The sequence below is a fragment of the Littorina saxatilis genome, linkage group LG16 (assembly GCF_037325665.1).
Source record: "Littorina saxatilis isolate snail1 linkage group LG16, US_GU_Lsax_2.0, whole genome shotgun sequence".
NCBI lineage: Eukaryota > Metazoa > Mollusca > Gastropoda > Littorinimorpha > Littorinidae > Littorina > Littorina saxatilis.
In genome coordinates this window covers 22,572,490-22,598,474 of record NC_090260.1, presented here as the reverse complement: position 1 = coordinate 22,598,474, position 25,985 = coordinate 22,572,490, and the positions used below count along the sequence as shown (strand labels likewise).

Below are 25,985 nucleotides of genomic sequence, written 5' to 3'. Positions count from 1 at the left end.
GAGAGGACTGGTGATTATTTGGGGTAAGGAATGATGACGATCATCAGGTCAAAACTACATTCTCTCTCTCTCTCTCTCTCTCTCTCTCTCTCTCTCTCTCTCTCTCTCTCTCTCTCTCTCTCTCTCTCTCTCTCTCTCTCTCTCTCTCTCTCTCTCTCTCTCTCTCTCTCTCTCTCTCTCACGCACACACACACACACACAAACACATGAGTACGCATACACAGATGCAAATGTAGCCAAAGACACACAAACACTCACACACAATACACCCCCATTCACACACACACACACAATACAATACAATACACACACATACACAATACAATACACACACATATACAATACACTACAATACAATACACACACACACAATACAATACAATACACACATACACAATACAATACACACACACACATACACAATACAATACACTACAATACACACACATACACAATACAATACAATACACACACTCACACACAATACAATACAATACAATACAATACACAGAGGTTACAACACGAGTGGTTTTTTATATGGCTTGTATTTCAGTCAAGACCCAGCGGTTGAATATCAATTAAAGGGACTCACGAGCCTCTGGCGAGTGAGTCCCTTTGATATTCCCGCTGGGTCTTGACTGAAATACAAGCCATATAAAAAATCACGAGTGTTGTAACGTGTATATCCCATGAAGATCTAAAAGACAAAGTGTGACGGAAACATCAAGCTTTGGTTGTCTGTTCATATGAGGCACCTCTGCACATACCTTATTCTAAAGGCACGTCTGTTGATCTATGTCAAGTCGGTGCATAATGGTGGCTTGGTCGTCTCAATCAGTTGAAAGCCTCTTACACGGATTTGACTGAATACCTAGTGGTTACACACGCATCTCCTGAGATCTTGGACACCTTCATCGTCTATAGGGCCTACTGCACCGCAGAAGAGCTAGAAATACTCGCAAAATGCATTAAACAGCTTGTCCACAGAACACTCGTAGTCGACGATGTACCGATAAGGGCGTGTGTACCGGGCACGCTGTAATTTCACATGAGCATAGTCTGAACATAGCAGTGCTGGTCGGACGGACTGGGTTTTTAACGATTGCTAGTTTGACTTTTGTTTTAGTTGAGAGAACGAGCACACACACTCAAACACTTACAGCTTGTCATGTTGATCACAAGAGAGAAATAGAACAGCTAATAGAAGGAAACATAACAGATTACGTCCCCTTAATATGACGCGATGGACGACAGACGTCATGAAATCTATGACGCTACGATGATCGTCTCGGCAAGTCGAGACTAAAACTCAGCTATAACACTGAACGACTCTCGCGCAAGTTCTCAAAAGCGTGGTTACCCCTTGCACATCCGGTCTATAGGTACATGTGCATTTTGGAATGTCAAGGACGACAGAAAGTAGAGCCAGCTATGATGTATTTCGTGCACCCTTATTTATCCTCTATTTTATGTGTAAAAGAGTGCAATAGTTACATCATCTATGTAACAAGAGAACAATGGAAATACAAGAAATATACCTAGAGTACATTTACAGAGACAAAGAAGGGAGGTCATGGGATATTATACAATACAGCCCCAATCACACACACACCTTATTGACTGGTTGGTGTCTTTCCACCACCACAGAAGGCACAGGGCCGTGCCGTACGATGGGAGATTTGGAACGCCCCCCTGAGCCGCTGCTCTTGCCCGGCATTTTGAACGACACCCGCGGCTTGTGACTGCCGGTGGTGGTGGTGGTGGTGGCGGTGGACATCTGCTTGGCTGAAGTCTGGAAGAACAACCCGATTCACCAATACAGTGGAAAGAGAGGGGATGTGTTATGTAGGGTAGAGTTTGGTTTTAACTAAATTTTATTCAAAATACATGACATGAAACAATTGAATACAGAAACTCAAGCAAAGGCTTATTTCAAAAGTAGAGTTTGTTACAGTGGAACCCCCCTTTTAGGACCCCCCCAATTTAAGACTTTCTTCCTTGTAAGGCTCTGCTTTGTCAGAGTTTCTGTTCATAGCCTGTCATTTTGTTATTTTATCCCCAATTTAAGACTCCCTCTATTTTAAGACCTGTGGGGTTCCACTGTACCCAAATCAACAAGTAAAAATGCAAATGCACACACACACACACACACACACACACACACACACACACAGTCACACACACAGTCACACACACACACAGTCACACACACACAGTCACACACACACACACACACACACACATTATATACACACACACATTATATACACACACATACAAACCCACACATTATACACACACACACACACTATATATATATATACACACACACACATTATACACACACACACACACACACACACACTATATATATACACACACACACATTATATACACACACACAAACCCACACACACATACAAACCCCCCCCCACACACACACACACACACACACACACACACACACCGACCCCCATACACACATAATCTCATGCATACGTCACCCCCCCCCCCCCCTCCCCTTTCACCCACATACATTAACACTGAGTTGTCCGCAGACTAGGCCAGTTGAACCTGTTGGAAACATGTGTAGGTTGATCCATATGTCCTGGCTACAAAAGCTCTTTGTTCTATCAGCAGGCATGGGAATTCCAAAATAGAAAAAACTCTAAAAATAGGCCGAGGCCCAGGGGCCGCCCAGGCTCCGGCGGGGTACAGGGGCAGAGCCCCCCGGAAGGAAAACAAATTTTTAGCAATTTAGACCAATATTTTGATAGTTCTCGTGTAAGCAAATCATGGATAGAGAGACAATAGTATACATATAATTTAATTTACCTTTTTTTGCCGCGGACAATTCTTATTTTTGCTGAAACGTAATTTCCTTTTCGCGGAAATCACAGATTTCCGCGGACAATTCCCATTCCTGATCAGAAGACCTTACCCAGTGGAACCATGCCTTTTAAGACCTCCAGGAATCTGAGAAAATATGTTCTTAAAATAGAGGAAGTCTTAAAATGGGGGTTAATAAACAGAGGCTATGAACAGAAAATCTGACAAAACAGAGTTTAAAAGAGGGAAGGTCTTAAAAGGGGGTTCCACTGTACATGTCATAACTATGGGATGGTCGAAACATTGACCAAATAGCCTGGAGCGCCAACTCGTCACGTGACCCTTCGAGGTTACGACGCTCGACTTTCAGGGGTGCTTAGCGTCCGGTTTGAAAGGCCAGCGATTCGAAGACAGTGAAAAGAAAGCACGCTCCAGTTATTTGTGACAATGGGAGGTGACAATGAACTAGATTTTCCAAAACTCCAAACTAAACTTAACAAAACTTATCGAAAAACATGTTCCATATGCACTTTTGCTGAGTTTATTTTAGCATTTTCAGAACTTACCTCGGCAACTTTGTCCATGTTTACAATCGACACCGGATATCACGTTTCCCTGATTTCTGAAAGGCCATGTAAGCGTAGGTTCCTAAATGCGAGAGGCCGCTACCACGTAATAGAGAGAAAGAGCGGAGAGAGAGCTAGTTGGCGGTCCAGGATAAAATTTTAATGGTCTATGGTCGAAAGGACAGCCCCGTCAGAACGATGCGTCAGAAAAGCACACATCAACGATCCAAGACCATGGTCTGAAAACAACACTGCACACATACACACGCGCAAACACATTCCCCCACACATCCCCCCCCCCCCCCCCAACACACACCCCAATCCCTCCCAACATTACCGGTCGAGGTCCTGTACTGGTTGTGTGGGGTCTGGTTCCCACCGACGTGACTATCCTGGGGGATGTATCATCGGCTGTGTCGGAGTCGCACGCCCCTTCCTGCGGTATGGACTTGTAAGCAGCAGGCGCTTTCTCAGGGGCGTAGCTGCCAAAGTTGTTTGAAAACTCTTCGTTTCCACTTCCGTAGTCTGGCATTCGGGGATCCCTTTCTGCAAAACGACAACTTCCCTATCATCAACACTTCTATACAAAATGGGAGATACGCTGGTAGCTTCCCTGTCATCAACACTTCTATACAAAATGGGAGATACGCTGGTAGCTTCCCTGTCATCAACACTTCTATACAAAATGGGAGATACGCTGGTAGCTTCCCTGTCATCAACACTTCTATACAAAATGGGAGATACGCTGGTAGCTTCCCTGTCATCAACACTTCTATACAAAATGGGAGATACGCTGGTAGCTTCCCTGTCATCAACACTTCTATACAAAATGGGAGATACGCTGGTAACTTCCCTATCATCAACACTTCTATACAAAATGGGAGATACGCTGGTAACTTCCCTATCATCAACACTTCTATACAAAATGGGAGATACGCTGGTAGCTTCCCTATCATCAACACTTCTATACAAAATGGGAGATACGCTGGTAACTTCCCTATCATCAACACTTCTATACAAAATGGGAGATACGCTGGTAACTTCCCTATCATCAACACTTCTATACAAAATGGGAGATACGCTGGTAACTTCCCTATCATCAACACTTCTATACAAAATGGGAGATACGCTGGTAGCTTCCCTATCATCAACACTTCTATACAAAATGGGAGATACGCTGGTAACTTCCCTATCATCAACACTTCTATACAAAATGGGAGATACGCTGGTAGCTTCCCTATCATCAACACTTCTATACAAAATGGGAGATACGCTGGTAACTTCCCTATCATCAACACTTCTATACAAAATGGGAGATACGCTGGTAACTTCCCTATCATCAACACTTCTATACAAAATGGGAGATACGCTGGTAACTTCCCTATCATCAACACTTCTATACAAAATGGGAGATACGCTGGTAACTTCCCTATCATCAACACTTCTATACAAAATGGGAGATACGCTGGTAACTTCCCTATCATCAACACTTCTATACACAATGGGAGATACGCTGGTAACTTCCCTATCATCAACACTTCTATACAAAATGGGAGATACGCTGGTAGCTTCCCTATCATCAACACTTCTATACAAAAAGGGAGATACGCTGGTAACTTCCCTATCATCAACACTTCTATACAAAAAGGGAGATACGCTGGTAGCTTCCCTATCATCAACACTTCTATACAAAATGGGAGATACGCTGGTAACTTCCCTATCATCAACACTTCTATACAAAATGGGAGATACGCTGGTAGCTTCCCTATCATCAACACTTCTATACAAAATGGGAGATACGCTGGTAACTTCCCTATCATCAACACTTCTATACAAAATGGGAGATACGCTGGTAACTTCCCTATCATCAACACTTCTATACAAAATGGGAGATACGCTGGTAACTTCCCTATCATCAACACTTCTATACAAAATGGGAGATACGCTGGTAACTTCCCTATCATCAACACTTCTATACAAAATGGGAGATACGCTGGTAACTTCCCTATCATCAACACTTCTATACACAATGGGAGATACGCTGGTAACTTCCCTATCATCAACACTTCTATACAAAATGGGAGATACGCTGGTAGCTTCCCTATCATCAACACTTCTATACAAAAAGGGAGATACGCTGGTAACTTCCCTATCATCAACACTTCTATACAAAAAGGGAGATACGCTGGTAGCTTCCCTATCATCAACACTTCTATACAAAATGGGAGATACGCTGGTAACTTCCCTATCATCAACACTTCTATACAAAATGGGAGATACGCTGGTAGCTTCCCTATCATCAACACTTCTATACACAATGGGAGATACGCTGGTAACTTCCCTATCATCAACACTTCTATACAAAATGGGAGATACGCTGGTAACTTCCCTATCATCAACACTTCTATACAAAAAGGGAGCTACGCTGGTAACTTCCCTATCATCAACACTTCTATACAAAATGGGAGATACGCTGGTAGCTTCCCTGTCATCAACACTTCTATACACAATGGGAGATACGCTGGTAGCGAAGAGGACTGAGAGCAATACAGTGGAACCCCCCAATTTAACACTTTCTTCCTTTGAAGATCCTGTTATGTCAGATTTTGTGTTCATAGCCTCGGTAAAGACCTGATTTTGTGTTCATAGCCTCGGTAAAGACCTGATTTTGTGTTCATAGCCTCTGTAAAGACCTGATTTTGTGTTCATAGCCTCTGTAAAGACCTGAGTTTTTTCAGCTTTCTGGAGGTCTTAAAAGGGGGTTGGGGGGGGGGGGGTTCCACTGCACAACAGACACTCCCCCCACCCCCTCTCCCTCCAGCCCCCTTTACAGACTGAAAATATGAGCACATCAGGTCTTAAAAGTAACGGAAATAGGCCACATGAAAAAAACAGGGAGCTGGGAATGAAACAAAGAATAAGATGAATGCTGAATCAATCTCAATGGGTTCTCAAGACAAAAAGCAATACATACATACACACACAAACAAACTGAGAAATGCGTGAAACTGAAAAATGCGTCTGAACAACCAAAAATAGAAAATGAAGTGGTGATGTACGTTGTTTGTTATTTGCCCTGACCCAACCACTCACCTGACATACAGACATGAGTGTCTGTGCCAACTTTCCAAGTGCCACAATGAGATCGTATTAAGAAAGGGATGGTGGTTCTTGTGGTTTTTGATGCGGGTGATTTGTCTTGAACGTATTGTTCCTTAATGTTATTCTTTTCTCTCTGCGAAAATTCCCCATTGCTTCCATGTGTTTGGCATAAACAAATAAATCACCATACAGAGAATTGAGAAAATGATGATTGTTGTTGACGTTATTGCTCATGTGACAAGGTGGTGACCAGTCACCAATGATATAGTAAAGTTACTCCCGGTCATTTCATTGTCTCTCACTTTTAGTCCCTGTTTAATTATCTTCCCCTGACCCAAGTTGTGTCTGCCGTCAGGAACGTTGTGTGTTGCAGCTTGTGGGTGTGTATGGATGCTTGTCTCTGATTCGTTGATTGTTTGAACGGGTGCACGCGAGAATCAGACCGATAGCGTGGGCTTTGTCAGACCCCTTGTGTTTTTCGTAGAGAGAGGTTGTGATTTGGATTGTGTTCAACTTATGATTGAACGATGTCGGTGTTGCTGTGTTAATGCTGTGAGTGTAGTTGAGCCATTATTGACTTCGTTTGGCAGGAGCAAGTGAAGAGACCTTCTGTGTGTGTTTGAACAATCGTTTAGAGGTGGTTTGGTATCAGCGAGTTGACCGGTTTTCGTCGGAGGACAGTTTTGTGACGAGTTGTGTAAGAGTTGTGCTGTACATTGAGGAGCGAGCTACACTGCCTTCTGGTACATGTTAAAATAAAGTCACGTTACTGCATGCAACCCCTGACTTGGTGTCTCTATGTGAATGCTTCCTGATCTGAGCACCCCCTTCCACTTGCCCCCCCCCCCCCCCCTTCACACTCAGGTACAGTGGAACCCCCCCACTTTAAGACCTAATATTTGAGAAAATCAGGTCTTAAAAAGGAGGGAGTCTTAAACTGGGGGTAAATTTTCGGATGCTTTGAACAGTAAAACTGAAAAACCAAGGGGGAAGTCCTTGAGGGGTCTTGTTACGGTTACTGTTGATTTGACTTGACTCACCTATCCCCTCATCTGACGATTTTTCATGAAATATGGTCATGGCTTCCATGTTGAGGGCACAGACGCCACGCATGAACGCCTTCTTCATGGCGCCCTCGTACTTCTCTCGCTGGCCCTGCAGGTGTCGAATCTCCACCCTCATCGCCTCCAGCTCTGCGTTCAACTGTCACACCAACAACACAGCTATAAATAGAAATTGCACACTGTAGCGTTAACAGGTGTAGGGCACAGGAGAAAATTGCGTCAAGGAGCATGATCTTTGCAGAAAAACTTTCTTTGAAAGCTTTATTTTCATTGCTAGAGATACAATTATCATAGAGCAGCAGCCATGTATTTCAGGTGTTTGAAAGTTATATGATATTTTGGTTGGTATTGGAGAAAAAGAGGCAACATTTATTTTACTTTATGTATGTCATCCTGGTGGCAAGGAAAACAGGACGCCAGCAAATTGGTACCAATACAACAAATTGGCAAAAATCATGCATTGATGCAATCCCTGAGCTAAGTCTACCAGCCATGTTCGCTCAACTGTGACCGTGTTGGGTGTGGCAACACTTGCTGACCATATAAACACAAGACCCCCTTGGCATTCTTGGCCTTAAGCATCCTCCACTATGTTCCATTAAATTTGGTCGAGGACGTCAAACGACCCGTAGACAGGTGCACGGGCGTATTGAATAAAAACATCGGCCTTCTAATTGGAAGGTCGTGAGTTCAAATCCCGGCCGCCTCCGCCTGGTGGGTTAAGGGTGGAGATTTTTCCGATCTCCAAGGTCAACTTAAGTGCAGAGCTGTTAGTGCTAGTGCCTTATCCCCCTTTGTGTGTACACACAAGAACAAGACCAAGTGTCCGCGGAAAAGATCCTGTAATCCATTTCCGTGTTCAGTGGGTTATAAAAACACAAAGATACCCAGCATGCTTCCACCGAAATCAGCGTATGCTACCTACATGGCGGGGTAAAAGCGGTCATACATGTAAAAATCCACTTGTGCAAAAACATGAGTGAACATGGGAGTTACAGTCCATAAACAAAGAAGAGAAAGAGAAGAAGAAACGACCCGTAGGCTGAACCCTGCATAGTTATAGCGGGGATATAGCTCAGTTGGTAGCGCGCTGGATTTGTATTCAGTTGGCCGCTGTCAGCGTGAGTTCGATCCCAGGTTCGGCGGAAATTTATTTCACAGAGTCAACTTTGTGTGCAGACTCTCTTCGGTGTCCGAACCTCCCCCCGTGTACACTACATTGGGTGTGCACGTTAAAGATCCCACGATTGACAAAAGGGTCTTTCCTGGCAAAATTGCTTAGGCACAGTTAATAATTGTCTACCTATACCCGTGTGACTTGGAATAATAGGCCGTGAAAGGTAAATACAGGCAAATCCGGATAAGACGAAATTGAAGGGACCGAATTGTTATTGTGTCCTATCCGAAATTTCGACTTGGTCATAGTACAGTGGAACCCCTCTCTAGCGACCTTGAAAATGTTGACAAAAATCGGTCCTTATGGAGGGGGGTCCTTACAGAGGGAGGGGGCGGGGCCACAAAGAAAGTCACCTCAGATTTTCTTAAAAAAAGAAAACAGAGAAGTTTGAGTTGCTGACGACCGTTTCCTCAAGCAAACTGCTTCGATTTCATGTTTGACATTGTCGATGGTGTCCACCAGTTCTGGTGCATGTTTCAATGCAAAAAGAGTTAGTTTCTGAGCAAGCATTTCTTTACAGCAGTCCCTGCAATGATGAAGGCCCTCCGAGAAAGAGTGAAAAGTCGGCCACCGTTCTCAGCATCGCGTATCTGTGTGTAACCTCTTTCATTGACAAGATACTCTTGTTTCCCTGCAGCCTTGACCAGTGAGTCGGTTACCTAATCTGTGAACCCTTCAGTTGTGTTGCTTTGTCAAAAGTTAGACACAGTCAACTAGTTTTGCTCTGAGTGAACAGTGCAGCTGGCCTCAATTAGCCGGTGACACCTCTCTGGCCACAGCACCAAACAGTACATGGCTGGGGGGGAGAGAGAGAGAGAGGGGGGGGGGGGGGGTTGCTGGCTAAACTCAGTGGGGTGTCCGGTGTCACTGAAGTCAGCAGGAAGAGCATTGGAGAGAAATAGAGAGGTGTACTCTTCCAAACAATTTCCAAGGATCAGTTGTCAGGGCTTAGGGTAGTCAGTGAGGGAGAGTGAGAGCGGTTTGTGTACAGTCCGACTGAAGAGTGAAAAGTCACTGCCACAAGATCGGCATGCAGTCAATAAAGCCAGACAAGAAGAATGATTATGACATGCGGCTCTATCTGCTGTTTTTTTTTATTCAAACTGGTTTTCAACGCTTATTCTCACAAAGCATCTGCACACCTGCCTCTGCCTCTGTGCTGTGTTTGTGTGGCTGCTTTCGTATGATGTCAGTGCATGGTGAGTGCGTTCACTGCCTTGTCACCACTTCCCCACCTTTTTCAGAATGTTTTCTTGGAGTTGGATAATTCTCCTTACTCCTCGCCCCCTCCTTACTCCTCGCCCCCTCCTAACTTCAGTTCATACTTTATTGCGTGCCGACTGACCAGTCGGTGTGGCGTCCGTGTAGAGAAGAAGGGAATAAGGTTACACAATGCGCTAGTGTGAGACGCCAAGTTTCGTGTTTCGAGTTGCTGTAGTAAATATAGAGTAAACTTTGTCTTTGGGACTGACTTTCTGTTGTGTGCTATCCGTCTTTCGACTTACGTAAGAGAAATCCTATTTCGAGCTCAGGGTACTTTGTACACATAGATAAAGAGGGATAATTCCGGACCAGAATTTCTTTGTGTGCCAAGCGAATTTTTGACTTAACCGTTTGTGAGTTAGCTGGATTTGCCTGTATGCGCCGAAATGGCTGCAATCTACTGGCCGTATAAAATTTCATCTCACACAGCATCACTGCAGAGCGCCTAGAACTGTACCCACGGAATATGCGCGATATAAGACTCATTGATTGATTGATTGATAGTTATTTCCCCCACCAACCATTCCAGCAACTTACCTGGCCGATCTTGGCTTCGTAGTCAGCGGTGAGTTGCATGCAGACCTCCTGCGCTTTGCCCTGACAGGCCTTCTCAGCACGATTGCGCCACTTGCCGTGGATCAAGGAGAACCAGGCACTCAGCACGCGCCGGCTCAGCGTTCGCTCGTGGTGCAACTTGGCCAGCTGCTGGGCAAATTGCTGAAAACATAAATAGTACATGTGTAACAGAGTGCTGCAAGAATAGTCTCAGCCACGTTAGGCCAAACAAAAATATATGTTGGTTTGGGGAGTGACCAAAAAAGATACGGTCGGTGGGTCAGCTTTTTTTTTTTACTTTAAATTTTTTATTTAGTCGATTTTAAAGGAGGTTACTTCCCTTGGTCTCAGTATGGTTCCCAAAATGTGTCAAAAGTTGGGTATTTTTTTTAGAAATAAAAACAAAGTTTTAGGGTTGGCGGGGGGAAAAATAGGGTCGGTTGGGTTACCCTAAACCAACACATGATATTTTTATTTAGCCTTATGTCCCAAATAGTCGCTAGTACTAGGGACAGCAATAGTAAGAAAGCAGCAGCAGCTTTTTTCTCATCCACTCCAGTGCAAGAAGGACGGGCGCTGTGGCAGGGTGGTAAGACGTCGGCCTCTTAATCGGAAGGTCGAGGGTTCGAATCCCGGCCCCGGCAGCCTGGTGGGTTAAGTGTGGAGATTTTTCCGATCTCCCAGGTCAACTTATGTGCAGACCTGCTTAGTGGCTTATCCCCCTTCGTGTGTACACGCAAGCACAAGACCAAGTGTGCACAGAAAAGATCCTGTAATCCATGTCAGAGTTCGGTGGGTTATAGAAACACGAAAATACCCAGCATGCTTCCTCCGGAAACGGCGTATGGCTGCCTAAATGGTGGGGTAAAAACGGTCAAATATGTAAAACTCCACTCGTGCAAAAACACGAGTGTACGTGGGAGTTTCAGCCCACGAACGCAGAAGAAGAAGAAGAAGGAGTGCAAGAAGAACCACAATCACCTTCAGAGGCGAAGCCCAGTCAAACTGACAAACACTGGGTTGAACATTTTAGAGCTAATTTCTTAGCCCTATAAAAACTGTTATGGAACACAAAGGTTCCCAAGAACATACAAAGAGACAGCAGCAGCTGGTCCCTATCACAAACACAACTCTACAATTCACAGGTGTGAGCAACGTAGAAGAAACATCAAGCTATAAATAGCTCGCGCCCTTCAACGGCCGACAAGTGCAGTCTGCTGTGAAGAGTGACGCAGTAGCCTCCCTGTCACACACGTCATTGTAAGCTATAACTGGAAATGACCAGTTGGCCGCTGTCAGCGTGAGTTCGTCCCCACGTTCGGCGAGAGATTTATTTCTCAGAGTCAACTTTGTGTGCAGACTCTCCTCGGTGTCCGAACACCCCCGTGTGTACACGCAAGCACAAGACCAAGTGCGCACGAAAAAGACCCTGTAATCCATGTCAGTGTTCGGTGGCTTATAGAAACACGAAAATACCCAGCATGCTTCCTCCGAAAGCGGCGTATGGCTGCCTAAATGGCGGGGTGAAAACGGTCATACACGTAAAAGCCGTGGGAGTTTCAGCCCACAAACGAACAAACAAAGTGGAAATGACCTTTCTAACTGTACACAATGGAACACCCCCCCTTTCGCCAGTGCCATTGGCTTTTCCAACATTTTGACATTTCTCACAAAACAAAAGTCCCTTATCGTATCAAATCCTTATGGGAATGAAGAAGAAGTATCGAAACCAAGGATCAGCCTTCAGTTAATGTTACTTGTTTTGTTAAAATTCTTTCGAATCATTAGCAGCCAAAGCACACCGTTTCCTATTTTCACCATCATCCCCTTGTTTGGTTTCAATTCAGGGATGGCCAAAACGTCCGCCCGATCCCAAGGAGCCAGTAAAATATCCGCCGGGCTATTAGAAACTGCCTGGGAACTTGCCCGGCTGGCCAATGAACATTCTGGTCAAATGCAACAGTTTTTGCTTTACTATCGAATTTCATAGGCATATAAACACTGCTTGAACTGTGGCATGTACCCGGCCGGGAAAAACTTCTGGCAGGCTAGTAACCTTCTTGAAGTAAGTCGCCTGGCAGGCGAGTTAAAAATGTGAGATTTGGCCATCCCTGCAATGTCGCATGAGGTTGACGGGCGAGAGAGTTGAAATACAATCCTTGCTTGATCAGGCCAGGCAACAATCTTAAGGGAAGACACCACAATGATTTGTTCTCAGGAAGACACCGCAATGATTTGTTCTCAGGAAGACACCACAATGATTTGTTCTCAGGAAGACACCACAATGATTTGTTCTCAGGAAGACACCACAATGATTTGTTCTCAGGAAGACACCACAATGATTTGTTCTCAGGAAGACACCACAATGATTTGTTCTCAGGAAGACACCACAATGATTTGTTCTCAGGAAGACACCACAATGATTTGTTCTCAGGAAGACACCACAATGATTTGTTCTCAGGAAGACACCACAATGATTTGTTCTCAGGAAGACACCACAATGATTTGTTCTCAGGAAGACACCACAATGATTTGTTCTCAGGAAGACACCACAATGATTTGTTCTCAGGAAGACACCACAATGATTTGTTCTCAGGAAGACACCACAATGATTTGTTCTCAGGAAGACACCACAATGATTTGTTCTCAGGAAGACACCACAATGATTTGTTCTCAGGAAGACACCACAATGATTTGTTCTCAGGAAGACACCACAATGATTTGTTCTCAGGAAGACACCACAATGATTTGTTCTCAGGAAGACACCACAATGATTTGTTCTCAGGAAGACACCACAATGATTTGTTATCAGGAAGCATTGTTTCGGGTACAGGCCATGAAGTGTTTTCTAGAATCGATCAACACTCGGCTGGCGCGTTCACAACGACAAACATGCAAGCAAGACAGGACAGTTGGCCCGATTGGCTGCACACAATGCACCACACATTTAACAGCCAATCACAGCGTGTTACTCAAACGCGGCCATGCGCACGCTTTCGCTTTGCTCCTTCCGAAGGCTGTACTCCAATGTAAAGTGTGCACACGGTGGCACAGTGGTACATGCTAAGCTAGGCTAATTTGCCATTTCTGTCCCCAGCACAAAAGACTGTTCGGGACATGAAGTGTGATGCTACGTCATTTCAGAGCGCCTTTTTCATCTGCTGAAGGGAATTCTAACAGGACATTTTAAGATTGTATGCGCCAATGACGTAAGGCGCACTGGTAAACTGAACCCTGTACTCCCAACACACACACACACAGAAACACACACACACACAGAAACACACACACACAGAAACACACACACACAGAAACACACACAGAGCAGTCCCCAGGGCTGCGGTGCACGAACCGAAAGTGGGTGCCACCAAATCGTGAGAGAACATACCGCGGGGTCCAATTCGTTGAAATCAGAAGAAATCTCAATTTCAACCAATCTAATTTCAACTGGCTTAAACCCGGTTGGTAAATTTCTCATGAACCTTGGCCCAGAAGTGCTCACCGCTCTCTTGGCGTCGTTGTGTTGTATGCGCCAGTTGGAAAAGTTGCGCGTGAGCAGGGTCTTGTCGCGCTGACGGAAGACGGCGGTGGTGAGGTTGGAGATGATGACGTCCTTGCGCTCCATGGTCTTCTGGTACGTGTGCAGGAACTCCTTCATGCCGTCCAGCTCCTTGATCAGCGCTTCTTTCTCCTTGGCGTGTCTGCAGCATGCGTATATATACACATGTACAGTGGAACCCCCCTTTTAAGACCCCCCGATTCAAAACTCCCTCCTTTTTGGCTCACGTAAGTGTAGCCTATGCGATGCTAACTTTTGTCTGTCTGTGCGTGCGTGCGTGTGTGCATGTGTGATAGAAACTTTAACATTTGACTGAACACCGAAATACTAATTTTACCGGGTTATTATCCAAGCAACAGCTTCAAAGTATTGAAGCAATGATCACCATTTCGTCGGCACATATGTAGATAAAGTGTGTATCCAAAGAAAACGGGTGGTGGTGGGTTTTGGGGGGGTAAAAACAGGTGACTGATTTGTGTTGTGTGTGGTACAGCAGTCCCTCTCATGAACGGACACCCTTGGGCCATAGCAAAACTGTCCGTACATTGCAGGTGTCCGGTCACAGGAGGGGTGACCACACCACCCCCTCCCCCATACACTCACACAGAGACACACAAACAACAGGATTGAGTCTATGCTAATCACTTCTTGTGGCTACTAAACAATAAACTCCTAATACTTCTTTAAACGTTCTGTAAAAATGATTTGTATGAAAAGTGTTGAAAAGAAGAGATAAAATAAATCCTCAAGGCAGTGAACACACTCACCATGCACTGACATACGAAAGCAGCCACACAAACACAGCACAGAGGAGCGTGTGCAGATGCTTTGCAAGAATAAGCTTGAAACCCAGTTTTAATAAATAGCAGCAGATAGAGCTGCATGTCATAATCATGTAATTTATTTTCATCTTGTCTGGCTTTATTGATTGCATGCCGACCATGTGGCATGGCAGTGACTTTTCACTCTTCAGTCGGAAATACACTGTACATAACAGTAACACAGCTCCCACTCTCCCTCACTAATGCCTACCCCAAGCCGTGACAACTGATGCTTGGAAATTGTGTGGAAGAGTACACCTCTCTATTTCTCTCCAATGGTCTTCCTGCTGACATGCAGTGACACCGGACACCCCACAGAGTTTAGCCAGCTACCCCTCCACCCCCCCCCCTCCCTCTCTCTCTCACTCCCTCCAGCCATGTACTGTTGGGCTGTGGCCAGAGAGGTCAGCTCCAACTGTTCACTCAGAGCAAAACCAGGTGACTGTGTGGTAACTTTTGACACAGCAAGACAACTGAAGGGTTCACAGATTAGGCAACCGACTCACTGGTCAAGGCTGAGGGGAAACAAGAGTATCTTGTCAATGAAAGAGGTTACACACAGACACACGATGCTGAGAACTGTGGCCGGTTTTTCACTTTCTTTCGCTCAGGACCTTCATCGACTGTGGTTTCTGTTGTTTACGTCCAACAGACAAGAATAAAGAGGACAGTGCAGTTTCATGTTGGCATCTTCGCATGTACTCCACTCCTGACCAAAACTACCCCCCCTCCTGATGCACTCAAGTTACCAGTGACTGTCGTCACGCCATTGCGGCTGTGATCTTTGCACCAAGAGCCGGACTGCTCTGTTATCGATTTTGTTGTGGTGAAAATTTGACGATGGTCTGTCCGTACATTGGAGGTATGACCTGCTGTTGGGACCGAAAATGAGTGTCCGTGTCCACGTTTTGCAGGTGTCCGTTTAAGGGGGGCAAATATAGAAGGAAAACACTCCGTGCCGAGCAAATGTGTCCGTACATGTCAGGTGTCCGCTCACGCCGGGGCCGTACATTGCAGGGACTGCTGTATGTAGACCAGGTCAGGGGTCAAGGTTAGGTCAGATCGCGTGAAGGATTGTGGTATAGATTCACTTCTCAGTTCTAACCGAGCTGCATTCGCCGATTCGGGGAAGACAATTTCACATTGTTCGGTTTCGTAGCGGCTCCAGAAAAAATAGATAAAGAAGATACCAAAGGAGATTTCCTACAGGTTGATCAGCACAGCGTGTTTTCAGTGTCTGCGCGAGGAAGCGCTGTCGAAAGGGCAGTGTCGATCTCAGTGGCAGTCGTGTCCCCGTAACTCGTAAGTAGGCTACAGACAGACAGATCTAGATCTAGCGTCTCCCACTCTTGCACCGTGTCTATGCTTACTGTGTGTGTGTATGTGTGACGGAGTGATTGAGTTTGTGTTACTGTTTGTCGATTTCTTACGTGAGCCTTGAAGGCTTCGCCTCTTGTTAAGACCTTGTTTTCTCAGACTTTCTGTTCATAACCTCTGTAATATTACCCCCATTTTAAGACTCCCTCCTTTTTAAGACCTGATTTTCTCAGATTTTAGAGGTCTCAAAAGGGGGTTCCACTGTACCAATGACTATAGAGTTTCACACAGACAGCCATGATAGAACAAGAGAAGTAAATACTTAAATACAACTCACCTTTAGTCATATGTAAAATCTGAATAGTGAACAAAATATTTGCTGCTGTACCTCCATAAGATATTCAGCGCTGAAAGTCCACAAAATGGAGCACCGGCCTTTGGCTAGTACCTCTCATAATTTACTCGCCAAAGAGCAAATTTTACTTGCTAAACCAAACATTTGTTTTAGCAATTAACTTGCATTTGGCGAGTAGATTAAAATTTCGACTCACTATTTACATGTGTCTACTCGCCATTGCGAGTAAAATACTCGCCACAGTCAGGCCTGATAATGCCCCAGAGACCGATGATTTCCTTCTTATTGACCCAAACTTGACCCTAATGTGACCTTAGCCCCACTGTGACCTGTATCACTCCATTTTCAGTGATCCAATTCTAAGAATGTTCCACAAATATACAAATTTGAGAAAACCTAAAACACTGATCTTTTGTCCATTGACAGCAGGGATGGCCCAATAGTCCGCCCGGTCGCCAGGGGCAAGTAAAAAATCCGCCAAGCTAGTAGAAACCGCCTCGCAACTCGCCCTGCTGGCCAGTGAAAATTCTGGTCAAATGCGACCCTTTTGGTTGTAATATTGGGTTTTAAAGCCATATAAACACCGAGGATCAATTGTGGCATGTACTGGGCCAGCAACATTTCTGCCGGGCTTGTGACTTTCTTGAAGTTACTCGCCCAGCTGGCAAGTTCAAATCTTTAGATTTGGCCATCCCTCGACAGCCTTCTGTTTGTGTTGGGTGTTTTGTAAACATGTATTAGCGGTTGTCTCTGCGTACCTGTTGGTTTCTTTGAGTAGTTCCGTCCTACATCTTTGTTCAATGACAGTCTTGGCCTGGGAAAACTCAGACTGAAAAAAAAGAAACAAAACTGAGAGGAAAATTGCTTTCCTTGCTGAAAACAATGCCCAAAATCTTTGTTCAAAGCAATGTAGTTAGTCGCTTTAAAATGAATTATACCCCCTTTTTTGGGGTTTTTTGTTTAGGAAAGTGTGACAATCAGAAAGACAACAGCTACAGATGTTAACCCTGCCACTGCATAAATGAATGATTTTTTAAATAAACCTCACACATTTTTGTGAGCAAACTTTGCCAAGACACCTTTCCTAATGTTGTCACCAAGAACAACAAGAAAGCGGACTGAGTTGTACGCACAAATGCCTTGAAATGCAAGTAAATTTAAAACTCATACACGCACACCCACACACAGGCATGCACACACACACACACACACACACACACACACACACACACACACACACACACACACACACACACACACACACACATACAGAGAATGACATGTTTTCAAGTTCAAAACATACACAACAAACACTGACAGACAGATACATGATACACTTGCCAACACATGCAAATACAGTGGAACCCTCTTCCAAGACCTGGAATAATAGGCCGTGAAAGGTGGATGCAGCGCCTAAAGGCAGTCGATCTACTGGCCGATGTGAATGCGTGATATATATTGTGTAAAAAATTCCATCTCACACGGCATTAATAGGGAACATGCGCCTTGAGTCGCCTTGTGTGGTGAGATACATGCGCAATATAAATCCTCGTAAATAAATAAAAATAAAATAAAATAAATAAATAAAACAAGACAATTTAACACTCCTTCTTTTCAAGACCTTGTTTTCTCACATTTTCTGTTCATAAAATGACCTCCATTTTAAGACTCCCTGGTTTATAAGACCTTGTTTTCTCAGATTGTTGAGGTCTTAAAGGGGGGTTCCACTGTAGCCACACAGAGCCACAGAGAGCCACACAGAGCCACACAGAGCAACAGACACATGCATACACTATGCATCCGTCCATGCGTACGTATAATGTACGTACACAAACACACACACTACCACAAACCAATAACAACACACTACCACAAAACAACCACACACACACTACCACAAAACAACCACACACACACTACCACAAAACAACCACAAAGACACACTACCACAAAACAACCACACACTCACACTACATGTACCACAAAACCACACACACACTACCACAAAAAAACCACACACACACACTACCACAAAACAACCACACACACACACACTACCACAAAACAACCACACTCACACACTACCACAAACTACCACAAACACTACCACAAAACCACACTCACACACTTCCACACACACACACACAACCGCTAATCAGGTGACCAATCAACCCACTCCACCACCACCCCCCCCCCCCCCCCCCCCACCATCCCAACCAAATTTGTTTCTACTCATACCAGAACGTTGCGCTTGAGATCGAGCGACCACTGGTCCATGAGCGTCTCCATCTTGCCAAGGTCAGGGTCAATGGTGGTCAAGTGCACCGTCTCCCTCGTGTCTCTCTCCCACCCCCTTGCATCGGGGAACATGGACCTCATGAAGGAGCCGCCTCTGCCATGGTCATCCGCTGAAACCAAAGGTCCATACCATTCAGACCTGGGAACACCTATTCTGCACTTGTAATATTCCAAAACCAATACATTTTTCATTCACAGTGGGTGTCTGGCCATAGGCCAATGTTGTTACCATTGTTACAATACTGACTATTGTTAACAGCACTCTGTTGTGCCCTCTGACACAGTTCTTAGCTCTTCTGTAAACAACTGTTATTTCCAATGGGCACACGGTGGGGGATAAGGCACTAGCCGGTATCCACATAAGTTGACCTGGGAGATCTGAAAAATCTCTACCCTACAGGGATCGCGTTTACCGGTAATTTCCGGTATTTTACCGGTTAAGATTCGCCAATACCGGAAAAAAAAGTGGATGTCGGTCAGACGTACCGATTGTTATTTGGTTTGACCGGTAAAAAAAAAAGTAGTAATTACAAAAATCGTTTGTCAGTACGAGGGGGAGAGAGAGAAAGAGAGAGAGAGAGAGGGAGAGAGAGAGAGAGAGAGAGAGAGAGAGAGAAAGGGAGAGAGAGGGAGATAGAGAGAGAGAGACTCAGACTCAGAACTTTATTACAAAAGGAGAGAGAGAGAGAGAGAGAGAGAGAGATTTGGATGGCTTGTTGTGACAGCGCTACAATGTTGCGATTATGTCTCCATTGATGACACTTGATGTCAAGGTGTCAAACATGACGTCAAAAATAACAAGGAGGCGAGCTCCGAAATGTCTTTCAATACGATTGTGCCAGATCTAAAGTATTTGCTAGCAGATTATTTGAGCAATGTAGGTGGTCAGGGGAGCGGAGAAATCTTTCTTGTCGCCGAGAAAAAGATCTACACACACAGACATCAGACAGCATACCTTTTCGCGCCATTTCTTTCGGTTCCCGGTCCATCGTAAAATCTTTCAGTTTATGAGAAACTGAAAGACAATAAGGGACGGCGTCTAACTATAGCCGACATAGCATCATACCGGGAAATCACGTACTCACACCAGCTTAGATCTTTGTCTACATACAGTTGATTATTGTGAGGCGAAAGTGAAACTGTAACAGTAAGTAACTAGTGAGTAAGTCTTCCAGTTGCGCGATTACTATTTGCTTTCCTATTTTATTTCGGAAGTCTCTCTCTCTCTCTCTCTCTCTCTCTCTCTCTCTCTCTCTCTCTCTCTCTCTCTCTCTCTCTCTCTCTCTCTCTCTCTCTCTCACAGCGGCTGCTGATGTGTCACTGTCAAGTTGTGCGACAGTTGCTTTGAGAGGGGGGGGGGGGGGGGGGGGGGGAGAGAGAAAAAACGTCCGCATATCACTGACATTGATAAACATTGATTTAATGTATTGTAAGTCATTGTTTGTCTTTTACTGGTTGCCTTGGCAAGCTTACCGATTTTCGTGAGAGCCTTGTAGCCAGCTCATGACGTCATACCGGTTTGAAAAATACCTAGCGCGATCACTGCCCTAAACCCACCAGGCGGCTGCAATTTGAACTCACGACCTTCCGATTAGGGGGCCAATGTCTTATCCACTAGGCCACTGCCAATCAAACATTTGACTATGGACAGGCTTAAACGAAATAATTATTTATAATCTATGTGTCTCCTTGTAAATTAAAGTACAATAACATGCACTAATCAAGATTGTAAAACAGCACCACACCTTTAACAGCACATGTAAACAATGCAGAGCTGTGTAATAACAGCTGCTGTGTTTTCAGCGTAGCAATAGGGTTCGATATTTAGATGAGACAAGTATAATGCTGACAGCTACTTAAATTTTGCACGGTTTGGTGCCTGTAAAAGAATTAGATTTTACACAGAATGTATTTTATGTACCGTAAGAAAACAAATGTGCAAATTGCATCGTCTGTCGACCAGTCACAGACGCAAACATGGCCAGGTACGCGTGTGCTGCATACACACCCCAGAAACCAGAAGCATGTTTCTTTGTCAAATTGCAAATATGAAAAGGATATTCAGCAACTTCCTTCGGAATATGGCCCGATGATCGGAATATGGCCCGATGATCGGAATATGGCCCGATGATCAGAATATGGCCCGATGATCGGAATAGGGCTGTGTGAGCCTATCCTATCACAACCCCCTAATTCTCCCTGTTAGGAAACGCTACCGTTGCTGAGCTTTGGTTCAGTTTTGTGTGTTGCATGTAGTTGACTTATTTGTACTTTGTGGGAAAGTACCGATATTATATTTTGTAAACACAATATTTATGCTTGGACGAGAATGCAGGTGAACTTTCTGGTCCTGTCAAAACAAGTTGTTTACCACGCTGTTTGTAGTGTGAGTTCGTGGCGTTCGTTCGGATTAAGTGCGTCGGCGCTTTTGATGTACGTCACAGAGAACGTCACTATTCTAGTCCATAGACGGTTCGTATATAATGTAGTTGTATCATGTTCGGTCTGGAATATTCTCGAGATTGAGTATTTACTATATATGCCAGCGCGATTTGAATGTTAAAGAGCTTCTATTTGAGTTCTGCTACGATGTGCAGTTGTATGTATGGAATGCTAAATAAATCCTCGAACTCAATTTGACGAGTTGTTTTCTGCTGCTGCGAAGACGGGCGACGTAGAATAAAAGAACACAACTATACGACATTTGAGAACTTGTGGTAATCTCAAGTGTCGTGTAACACTCCCATGTATCTTTCAGAATAGCAATATTATGAAATAATCACCAATCCCAAACGAGGTCTCTAACCTGAAGTGTCTGAAGTGCGTACTTGAGAGTCGATTGAACTCTGTCCAAAGTCGGGCAATTGCTCTGCAGAGTTATTTGGTCTGCTTATGGATGTTTTCTCTCCTTCCTCTTCAAGGGATTCCCTGCGTTGGGCTCTGTCCATGGCTGTAAAAAGAAATTTACAAAAAATGTAAAACAAATGATAGGTTTATGAACGCTACCTCAGGGGTGTTGCTAGACATTTTCATGTTGGGACATTTGGCCGAAACTGTCAGAAAGCTTTAGGACATCTTGGAAAATTTTCGGCTAATATTTTGGCTCATACAAAGTCACCGCAACATTGAAGCACAAGACTCAAGAGGGGAACATCAATACATATCATTATCTTAGGAACACAGATTACAGGGGGGGGGGGGGGGGGGGGGGTACAACCTGGGGTCCAGGGTCCCGTTGGGGGGTCTGAGGGGCAAAGCCCCCCTGAAGCGGAAGAATTTTAGCTATTTTATAAACAATTTCTGGCTTATCCTTGATTTTAAACATGATCAACTGGTGTCAGCAGCCGAAATCATATAGTATGGTTAGAAGGAAGACATGTCGCATACTGTGACAATTAAGGGCAGGTGGGCCAGTGCAAAATTGACCAAATCGTTCAAAACACTGTTTTGGGTATTTTAGCAGATTATGTTTCCATAACATACCTATCATCGATGTGTGTCGGTGTTTTTGTCAAAAGTGTCCTATTTATCTGTCAATAAAGACAAAATGTGAACATGTGTGGCATTGATTGTCTTCTGTAGTGGATATTCCCCCGCCAAAAAATGTCTCATTTCAAAGGCTAGTTACGGCTTTGTCCTCAGCAAAACAGTGCATTCACGACATACGAAACTGCACAGCAGCTCTTGACCTATAACATGACATCAGTGTTTTGATGAATGTTCCATTCACTCAGCCACTAGTCCGTTGCAAAGGCAGCAATCGTAATCGAACGGGAATGTCCTTATTTGGAAGGTACTCGACATCCATTGGTTCGTTTCATAAACCGAAATCGGGAACCAGTTTACTTTGTGAGTGCGCATGCTCAGCTTACAAATTTTGCATACGGAAACTACCGAAGAGACTCTCGGCCATGACGGGAACACCCGAAGTTCACTCGGTTTTACAACATCCTGGTTACACATCAAACGATCGGTGACAACCGAAAGCGAATTTTTCCTTGAGAAACAACCTTTGATACGATAACAATGGCTCGAAATAAGAAAGAGGACAATGTCTTTATTAGTTCGGTTAGCAACAACAAGTAGTTCCGCTGGTACTAGGCCAAAGTTTGGATTCTGCCGGTGTTTCCGATACAGAGGAAAGCTTTGATCTCCACGCAGATCCACAGGTCGCCATTTCCGAACACGCCATGCAGCACACTTTTTACGTCTCGGCACTGGCTTGCTTTGCGCTGAATTTGAGTCAGTTTCTGTGCAGTATCTCCTCGACAAGCAAGTTGAGCATTTGCTACGCAAAAAAACAAAAACAGGAGAAAGTATCCAACATCAGTCAGATTATCGGTAATGTTTGCTGGGCCTGCCATTTCACGAACGAAACTGGATCAGCAACTGTTTGTATCAATCTGCACTTTCGTAAATTCCGTCACTGTCTTGACGAACTGTGTCATATGTTTCTCTTCACCGCGATACACAGTTCATTGCGAAGAGCTTCCTCAGTAAATCGTTCAGATTCCACGTACGATTTGTTGTCAAACAACAACTCAAACGAAAGTTTCAAACTCATCATCCTCCATCTTGCTTGTCGAAGCACCAAAGTACTGTATCGATGTAAAAACAAAAGCAGAAAACTTCGAGGAAACCAACAAATCGACGAGATAACGGAAGAAAATAAGCCTCGTTCTGGCTCAAGTAAGTTACCGTTAAAAATACCGTTATTCTCGCATGCAAATACAAACGAGAATCGGGTCATTGATACACGCGTTTAGCGCTGGGGCGGTATCCCCATGCTGGTTGACAGAGGGAAAGAAGGGATGGACGCATAAATTCTCTGCTGGCGTGCTAAAGGCTAAGTAGTTTGCAATTCAAATAAACTAAGCTGTTCATTCATAACACAGTTTTGTCCTTGTATGTCTGTTTCAATAGTGTTTCTGTGGTGTTCAATCTTCAATGTCGTTTTTCTCAGTTCAGCCATTTTGCCTACGGTTACGTCTTGGGTTACGCGATTTCTCTGGCTGTAATTTAGCTAGAGCAATATTGTCTTTTGTAGTTTGTGCAGAATATAACATTCTGGGGGATTACGAAGGGATTTTGCTGAAATTTTATTATAGTCATATTCAGATTATTTCAAAAAATAATTTCGCAAGCGTTACCCTAAAGTTTGACAGTTGTAACAAAGAAGTGTTCCTAACTCCAAATATAAATATAATAAACAAGATCTGCTTCGTAATCCCCTAGAGCATACCCAGAAGGATAAAATAAAACAATAATTAGAAGTGTGACAATCACATCTGATGAAAATCCGTGTATCTCCTGTACTCCACTTTTGTCTGTATTTTGACTGTTTTTGTCGCGTAAAACAAAAACCAGCAACCGAAAATACAAAAAGTGACTATTCTTTGTCATCATTTGTTCATTTCTTTCATAAAATAACATTCAGACACAATAAAACATTCAAAATAAAAAAAAAGGTAGTGCACTGGCCCACCTCCCCTTAAGGGCAGGTGGGCCAGTGCAAAATTGACCAAATCGTTCAAAACACTGTTTTGGGTATTTTAGCAGATTATGTTTCCGTAACATACCTATCATCCATGTGTGTCCGTGTTTTTGTCAAAAGTGTCCTATTTATCTGTCAATAAAGACAAAATGTGAACATGTGTGGCATTGATTGTCTTCTGTAGTCGATATTCCCCCGCCAAAAAATGTCTCATTTCAAAGGCCAGTTACGGCTTTGTCCTCAGCAAAACAGTGCATTCACGACATACGAAACTGCGCAGAAGCTCTTGACCTATAACATGACATCAGTGTTTTGATGAATGTTCCATTCACTCAGCCACTTGTCCGTTGCAAAGGCAGCAATCGTAATCGAACGGAAATGTCCTTATTTGGAAGGTACTCGACATCCATTGGTTCGTTTCATAAACCGAAATCGGGAACCAGTTTACTTTGTGAGTGCGCATGCTCAGCTTACGAATTTGGCATACGGAAACTACCGAAGAGACTCTCGGCCATGACGGGAACACCCGAAGTTCACTCGGTTTTACAACATCCTGGTTACACATCAAACGATCGGTGACAACCGAAAGCGAATTTTTCCTTGAGAAACAACCTTTGATACGATAACAATGGCTCGAAATAAGAAAGAGGACAATGTCTTTATTAGTTCGGTTAGCAACAACAAGTAGTTCCGCTGGTACTAGGCCAAAGTTTGGATTCTGTCGGTGTTTCCGATACAGAGGAAAGCTTTGATCTCCACGCAGATCCACAGGTCGCCATTTCCGAACACGCCAGGCAGCACACTTTTTACGTCTCGGCACTGGCTTGCTTTGCGCTGAATTTGAGTCAGTTTCTGTGCAGTATCTCCTCGACAAGCAAGTTGAGCATTTGCTACGCAAAAAAACAAAAACAGCAGAAAGTATCCAACATTAGTCAGATTATCGGTAATGTTTGCTGGGCCTGCCATTTCCCGAACAAAACTGGATCAGCAACTGTTTGTATCAATCTGCACTTTCGTAAATTCCGTCACTGTCTTGACGAACTGTGTCATTTTCTTCACCGCGATACACAGTTCATTGCGAAGAGCTTCCTCAGTAAATCGTTCAGATTCCACGTACGATTTGTTGTCAAAAAACAACTCAAACGAAAGTTTCAAACTCATCATCCTCCATCTTGCTTGTCGAAGCACCAAAGTAGATCTACTGTATAGATGTAAAAACAAAAGCAGAAAACTTCGAGGAAACCAACAAATCGACGAGATAACGGAAGGAAATAAGTCTCGTTCTGGCTCAAGTAAGTTACCGTTAAAAATACCGTTATTCTCGCATGCAAATACAAACGAGAATCGGGTCATTGATACACGTTTAGCGCTGGGGCAGTATCCCCATGCTGGTTGACAGAGGGAAAGAAGAGATGGACGCATAAATTCTCTGCTGGCGTGCTAAAGGCTAAGTAGTTTGCAATTCAAATAAACTAAGCTGTTCATTCTGACATTCATAACACAGTTTTGTCCTTGTGTGTCTGTTTCAATAGTGTTTCTGTGGTGTTCAATCTTCAATGTCGTTTTTCTCAGTTCAGCCATTTTG

The 25,985-nt window shown here is 44.1% G+C and overlaps 3 protein-coding genes across 5 annotated transcripts in view; 2 read left to right on the top strand and 1 right to left on the bottom strand.

Annotated features, from left to right (window-relative positions):
- Window positions 1-24,769, top strand: part of LOC138950588 (zinc finger protein 723-like) — a 37,307-nt gene extending 12,538 nt beyond the window's left edge. Inside the window, exon 3 of the transcript XR_011450745.1 lies at window positions 24,274-24,769. The gene's annotated coding sequence lies outside the window, so the exon portion shown is untranslated. The remainder of the gene's footprint in view (window positions 1-24,273) is intronic.
- Window positions 1-25,985, top strand: part of LOC138950612 (coagulation factor V-like) — a 391,727-nt gene that overhangs the window by 199,332 nt on the left and 166,410 nt on the right. The gene's annotated exons all lie outside the window — the stretch shown is intronic.
- LOC138950589 (centrosomal protein POC5-like) overlaps window positions 1-25,985 on the bottom strand; it is a 34,965-nt gene that overhangs the window by 3,079 nt on the left and 5,901 nt on the right. For all 3 annotated transcript variants that reach the window (XM_070322292.1, XM_070322293.1, XM_070322290.1), the window contains exons 3-10: window positions 21,713-21,856; window positions 18,847-19,016; window positions 17,367-17,437; window positions 14,059-14,257; window positions 10,539-10,718; window positions 7,538-7,700; window positions 3,733-3,941; window positions 1,613-1,792 (exon numbers count right to left, since the gene is read on the bottom strand). In XM_070322292.1, coding sequence (XP_070178393.1) covers window positions 1,613-1,792; window positions 3,733-3,941; window positions 7,538-7,700; window positions 10,539-10,718; window positions 14,059-14,257; window positions 17,367-17,437; window positions 18,847-19,016; window positions 21,713-21,854 — 1,314 coding nt within the window. In that variant the 5' untranslated portion in view covers window positions 21,855-21,856. The remainder of the gene's footprint in view (window positions 1-1,612; window positions 1,793-3,732; window positions 3,942-7,537; window positions 7,701-10,538; window positions 10,719-14,058; window positions 14,258-17,366; window positions 17,438-18,846; window positions 19,017-21,712; window positions 21,857-25,985) is intronic.